The following is a 6,618-nucleotide window of genomic DNA, read 5'->3' on the forward strand; positions in this document are numbered from 1 at the left end:
ATCATCAGCACTTACCTTAAAAAGATGCAGGAGAAAGAAGCAGGGTTTAGCCAAGGCTTGAGATGAGAAAAAGGAAGGGGGAGAAGGGAAAACATTCTAGATGGGAGTGTGAGAGACTGAGCATAAGGCAAAATCATTTCAGATGATCCCAAGGAGGGAAACAAAGGAGGTAACCATCAGGAGAGCTCCAGTTTTTCTGGACAGATTTGTTTTAAAACTCAGTTCTGACCATATAGACACTCCCATCCCTAACCCCAAACACCACCCCAAAACCTTCAGGAGGTTCTTGACACACCAGATCAATGCCATTCTCTTTGTCTGTCACAAACTGACTTCACAAACTGACTTTAACTTACCTGTAGTTATTGTTTCCTACAATGCCTCTTCAAGATCCCCCAAATCAAGTCAAAGCAGAGGTCACCAGATCTGCCTTGTATATGTCCAGCACTTCACAAGCCTATCCAACACAGACACACGCAATCACACTTTCTCACCTCTTTGTCTTTGCTTTTGCTGTTCTGTCTGCCTAGATACCCTCGTTACCCATTCCTCCTCTTCAGGATGGCACATATCCCTCAAGGTTGTCTTCTAGACATGACTCCCCCTTTCTCTGAACTTCATTTATTAGATGTAATTTTTGTTTTTACTCTGTTACAGAACTCACTCAATCTTCCTGACATTGCATTGCAGCTCATGTGCTGTCCTTGGTAGTCCCAGAATTCTGTTCATCTCTTTACTATAACAAGCATTATGGGTTATTATGTTGGGTTGTTGCTGGGTTTGTCCTCGAATCTTTCCTTCTCTGCTTCCCCAAACTGGATTTTGAACTCCTTGAAGGAAGGGTCTAATTTTTATTCCTTTTTCTATTGCTTGCATACCCACATTGTACATATAGATGGCACTCAATACAATTTTTTTTGGCTTTTTCTAAATTGGGATGGGCTTAAACTGCAACAAGAGACATTGAAAGACTTCCTTACAAAAAAGGAAAAATGACCTGTTCATCTCAAGAAGCCTGTCACACAACCTGTGGTAGTCAAGGTAACAAGGTATGTCCTGTTTTCAAAGTTCTCTGGGGGAACCTGCCTTAGCTTCTGGGACTTTGGGGGAGCCACTCTCAGGCAGGACACTAGGGAGGAATCCCTTTTCATGGGCTTAAGATTCAGGGTCCTCTTGCCCATTTATTCTTCAGAGAAGTGTGTTTGTGTCCCTTTTTCTGTCCCCCTCCTTCACCCCTCCCCAACATTCCAGCCTAGTGCAGGAGGAGGCCAGCAGACACAAAGCCGTCTGTGTATGGGGTGGTATGTGTCCCCCCACCCCCCTACCCAGAGGACACAATGCCCCTTCTGCTCCCTGCGTTCTGCCCCCCTCCCCACCACCTCTCAAGTGCACATGCCAGGCTGCAATTGGTCACTGGCTCAGGAAAGCCCCCTCAGCCTGGGACCCCGGGGGATTTTAAGCGGATTCCAGGAACCCCCGCTCAGTTCCTTGTCCCCCACTCTCCCAACCCCGCAGGCGCTCCGGGCCCTGCCCCTGCCGCAGCTATGGCTCCAGGGGCTCCCTCATCTGGCCCCAGTCCTATCCTGGCTGCGCTGCTCTTCTCCTCTTTGGGTAAGTGGAGCCGACCCAGTCTGGGGGCCCTGGGGCTCAGGGTGTCTTGCAGCAAGCTTCCCACTGCAGTTAGAGGAGGAGTGAACAGGGGCAGGCAGGTGAAATTATATTCAGAGGAAAAATAATTAGATATACGTATATATATATACATTTTCAGGGAGGCAGTAAAGGTGCTTATTTTGTGAAGGGAAAAGAGAGTGTACAGAGCTTCCTTGAGATGGACCTGACTGGACCCAGGCTGGACCCAGTCACAGACGCCCAGAGCAGTGGACAGGGCCAGGTAGGAGGCAGTGTCAGAGCACAGGAAGGATCAGACCCCTGGGCTCTTTCCCTACTCATCCCCTAGTAGTGCAGGAAGTACTTAACCTCAGCTTTCCTGTTGAGAAAAATCAGGGAATGTGATCTAAGGGAGGAGCCCAAGGTTTGTGGCCCCAGCTCTTAGGATGCTTTGTCTCTTGGTGCCTGAGTTTCTCTCTGGGGATCAGTTGTCTATTACGTGTGTGAAAGGACTAGAAGGGAAGATTCTAGGATCTTGTCCATCTAAAGCTGTCTTCCTTCACCAGCTGACCCTCTTCCTTGCCCCATGGCAGGTGCCCGGTGAGCAAGAGAAGGTCAAAGTAAGGTGATTTGAAAGGGTCTTTCCCTTCTCTGACCCGTCCTGAAGCCTAGCACAATGGTTGGGCTGTAGGCAAATGCAGGGGTGGGGGTGGGGTGCTGGTCAGAACGCCCAAGGCTCTCTGCTGCCAGCTCCTTGTGTCCAAAACCCAGAACCTAGGCTCTTCTGGGCTGTACTGGACTATTCCAGGACACCCAGAGACACTGTTAAGGATAAGGAGCTGGAGAAAGGGCAGGGTGAGTGAAATGGGCAGAGGGAATCTTGGCGTATGAGGGGGAGAGTTCTGTCCTGGCACCTACCCCACTCAGAGAACCGTGGAGCAGAGCTGGAGGGCAGTGGTTGATACTAGAACCAGATGAGTAGACATTAGATCCGGTGAATGACCTTCATTGTTACATGTGGGATTCCCAGGAAGCCTTTAAGGCCTCATGAGGTCCTGGGAGGCGAGCCACCGATACTGCACACTGAGGTGGGAGATTCAGGACTGTGGAGCAGGAGGTAGGGGAGTAGGGGGTGGCAGAGCCCCCAAAGTGGTCAGACAATGGGTCTCTGTTTGTTTGGTTGCTTCTTCCCCTTCCCATAGAACAAAAGCATCTACAGTTGCCCCCACCCAGAGTCAGCCCACACACATAATCTCCCTGGAATGACTTTTCTTGTGTGGGTGAGTCTTGGGAATGGCACTGGGCCAGAATGACCAAAAGGAGGGTGAGGAGGGTCAAACCACAAAGGGCTCACGTGCAGAGTCATCTGAGCTCTGGGTCTGGGGGTACTCCTCTGCACCCAGCTTCCCCTGAGAGGAGTATGATGTCCTCTCTTCCCTGACCCCGACCCCCACCCCGGCCAAGAACAAGTTATATGGCAACCAGGGATTCAGCAGTGAGGACAGTTGGGCCACAGAAGGAGACTTACATTCTCTAGTGGTCTTTTTTTTTTCTGAAAGAAAGCTGAGTTTGGTGTGCAGTGAAATACCATGCAGTTGTCAACAATAAGATCAATCTGGAATCAATATGATTCAACATGAAAAGTTTCCCCATATACATGTATTCCCTTTTTATACATACATTCTTAAGTGAAAAAAAGGCAGAATATAACGCAATGCATAAAAAAAAAGAAGACAGCTACACAGAACATAACTATTTCACATAAATACATGTATATCTTAATGTGATACCTAGAAAAAGGTTGCACATTAAACTGGTAACAGTAGTTATATCTGGGAGGTGACTACAGGAAAGGAATTGGTTGGGGGAGGTGTCAAGAGAGACTAACTTAATTTCTGATGCTTGAACAGTTTATAAGAATGCATTATGTATTACCTATATAATTTACAATAAATTTAAAATTTTTTAAAGCTTGCCTATAAGGGATAACTTAAGAGTTCAATACTAACCCAAAGAGAGAATGAGACTTGCAGACAGAATCCAATTTCTGGAAGTCCTCAAGAGAGCTCTGTAATTTATGGTTTCCTTTCCTCCAATTGAACATGCTGAAGAGCTTGAACTGACACAGCATTCCCACTCACCTACTCAGTCTAGAGAGATGTAGCCCTCAGAATTTATCATTTCTGGCCCAGTATTTGCTACAGCCTCTGACCTGGCCCTCGACTTCCCGTGGGTCTCACTTCCTCTGTCCCTTATTGGCTCCACCTGTGCATCTGATCCCCTTTGTGCTTGCAGCGCTCTCCCCCGCCCAGGCCATTGTGGTTTACACGGACAGGGAGGTCCACGGTGCTGTGGGCTCCAAAGTGACCCTGCACTGTTCCTTCTGGTCCAGCGAGTGGGTCTCAGATGACCTCTCCTTCACCTGGCGCTACCAACCTGAAGGCGGCCGCGATGCCACGTCGGTGAGTGTCTGGGGGAGTCCTGGGGCTGCGTAACAGAAAGGGAGCTTCACAGAAGAGCAGAAAAGAGAGCCGGGGCTAAGGAAGGGGAATCTTTTATGAGCCATAATCCCAGCTTTGACAAGGAAGCGGCAATCTTTGTCACCCTGCCTAGGGCCTCTCTCTATTGTCTCCCTCCCTCAGAACTATCCCCTGCAGCCTAAGATCCTTTACTGCGAGGTTAGACCTCCATGCGCCTCCCTCATTCCTCGTAGATCTTCCACTATGCCAAGGGACAGCCCTACATCGATGAGGTGGGGACCTTCAAAGAGCGCATCCAGTGGGTAGGGGACCCGCACTGGAAGGATGGCTCCATTGTCATACACAACCTGGACTATAGTGACAACGGCACTTTCACATGTGATGTCAAAAACCCGCCAGACATAGTGGGCAAGACCTCGCAGGTTACGCTCTACGTCTTTGAAAAAGGTGTGAGAAGAGGCGGGACAGGGCTCTGGGAGGCGGCCCGCGGAGGCACCGGGGAGGCCTGAGGCTGGGGAAGACGCAGGTGGCCCGGCTGATGCCCTTCAGGTCGGGGAAGGTGGGCGGACTGCGGCTGCGGCTCGGGGTCCCTCGTCCCCATCCGCAGGGAGTAGGTGTGGGGCCCGGGACCAAGGCGCACGTGCCTGCTCAGCGCCTGCCTTCTCTCCCGCCCCTCCCAGTGCCCGCGCGGTACGGGGTGGTCCTGGGAGCCGTGATCGGGGGCGTCCTGGGGGCGGTGCTCCTCGTGCTGCTGCTCGTCTACCTGACGCGGTACTGCTGGATGCGCCGGCAGGCGGCGCTGCAGAGGCGGCTCAGGTAAGGGGCCTGAGTGAGGGGCGCGGCAGCTGCGTCCGCTGTGCGCGGGGCTGCGGCGGGGCCAAACCCACAGCACCGCTCTCCCCGCAGTGCCATGGAGAAGGGGAAATTGCACAAGGCTGGGAAGGACACGACGAAGCGCGGCCGGCAGGTTAGCGGGACCCGGGGCCTGGACAAGCTGGGGAGAATTCCCCGGGCAGCACTGAGGGGAGGGACAGGGACAGTCAAGTTCCCCACCAACCCAGGCCGGTGACGGATGTGTGCACCCTTCCCCCAGACGCCAGTGCTGTACGCCATGCTGGACCACAGCAGAAGCACCAAAGCTGCCAGTGAGAAGAAGTCCAAGGGGCTGGGGGAGTCTCGCAAAGATAAGAAATAGCGGTTAGCGGGCCGGGCGGGGGATCGGGGGTCGCGGGCGGAGGTCTCCAAAGGCTCTCAGGTGGTGGTCATCGAGATGGAGCTACGACAGGATGAGCAGAGCTCGGAGCCCCGGCCTGCTGTCAAGTCCCCCAGCAGAACCAGCATCAAGAACGCCCTCAAGAACATGATCGGCCTGAACTCGGACTAGTGATCACCCGCCCGCAGGCCCTGCCAGAGCAGGGGGCCCTAGGCTCCTCTTACCCCCGTCTAGGTGCTTTCCTCCTTAGCCCCCCAGCCCTGCCCTGCCCCCACCTGCCTTCGAGATGTAAGTTTCATTCCAAATTCGTTCCCCAGGCACATCAGATTCTCACCCCTTCATGCCCCTCCCCTTCACTGGCCCCAAGGACTGTGTGTTTGGTGCCTGACCCTCAGGCACCGAGAAGAAAGGGACCTTGACACTGCGTGCCTCAACTCCAGGCCACCTGGCACCCCCATCCCCTGCACCGCCTAGCCTGGCCCTCTGGCTCTTTCTTCTCTGACCCTCCCCCACTCCATCAGGTGGCCCAGTTGCATTCTCTGTCCGCCCAGCTAACACCCAGATCAGCCAGATCGGACTCTCCTTCAGGGTTTATTTAGGTTGTTAGTTATTTTTATTTTTTAATCCATTCTTTTTTGTTCGTTTGCCTGTGCCCATGCTCTGCCTCCCCAACCATGACTGAGTACCGATGACGTCATGTGGTCTTTGCGCTCCCCCCCAATCCCCGTTAAATCCTTAATGGAGAGCCAGCCCAAGCCCCGGATTCTCAAACCTCAGCCTCAAGACTGGTGTCCCCTGACCACTTCGGAGCACTGTTCTGGGACTCAAGGTCATGCGGGAAGGAGAGGGAGAGAGATCTTCACAGGTCAGGGAGTTGAGGAGGGGGCAAATGAGCCTTAAGAAATAGCTTTTAAACAACCAAAGAGAAAGCAAGAAAAACAAATGGGAAGTGGGATGGTAAGGAAAGAGGCTGTTCTCCCAGACATGGGAGATTCTTAAGATTTTTCTACATTCTGTATATTTCTTCTCAAACCCCCAAATGTCCTTAAATGTTTAATAAACACTGACATTTCCAGAAACTGCTGCCTTCAATTTCCTCATTCTGGTGGGAATAATCCCTGCGCTTTATCCCATCTACAACCTCCCACCTTCTCCTCTCTGCCCCCTCTCCCTCTCTTCCTCTCCTCCTCAATTGGTTTCAGAAGCTAAGAATTTGGTTTCACGGTATTGGCTTACATAGTACAGTGGAAGGAATTCTGAAGTAGGCTCACAGGTCAAACTCATACATTCAACAACTATCCAGTGAGTTTATATTGT

The 6,618-nt window shown here is 52.0% G+C and overlaps 1 protein-coding gene across 1 annotated transcript; it reads left to right on the forward strand.

Moving 5' to 3' along the window:
- Positions 1-1,455: 1,455 nt before the first annotated feature.
- MPZ (myelin protein zero) lies at positions 1,456-6,380 on the forward strand. The gene is made up of 6 exons (XM_017678156.3): positions 1,456-1,611; positions 3,904-4,070; positions 4,322-4,535; positions 4,769-4,904; positions 4,995-5,055; positions 5,182-6,380. The coding sequence occupies exons 1-6, from the start codon at positions 1,545-1,547 to the stop codon at positions 5,281-5,283; spliced, it is 747 nt and encodes a 248-aa protein (XP_017533645.1). The 5' UTR covers positions 1,456-1,544; the 3' UTR covers positions 5,284-6,380.
- The last annotated feature ends 238 nt before the right edge of the window (positions 6,381-6,618 follow it).

This window comes from Manis javanica, chromosome 14, assembly GCF_040802235.1.
Source record: "Manis javanica isolate MJ-LG chromosome 14, MJ_LKY, whole genome shotgun sequence".
NCBI classification, from domain to species: domain Eukaryota; kingdom Metazoa; phylum Chordata; class Mammalia; order Pholidota; family Manidae; genus Manis; species Manis javanica.

What these genes read in the sequence shown, in the direction of transcription:
- MPZ (XM_017678156.3), top strand. Translation starts at nt 1,545, where the DNA reads ATGGCTCCAGGGGCTCCCTCATCTGGCCCCAGTCCTATCCTGGCTGCG. An exon ending in GCTGCTCTTCTCCTCTTTGG is followed by an intron (nt 1,612 to 3,903) that starts GTAAGTGGAGCC and finishes TTGTGCTTGCAG; the next exon opens with CGCTCTCCCCCGCCCAGGCC. An exon ending in GCGGCCGCGATGCCACGTCG is followed by an intron (nt 4,071 to 4,321) that starts GTGAGTGTCTGG and finishes CATTCCTCGTAG; the next exon opens with ATCTTCCACTATGCCAAGGG.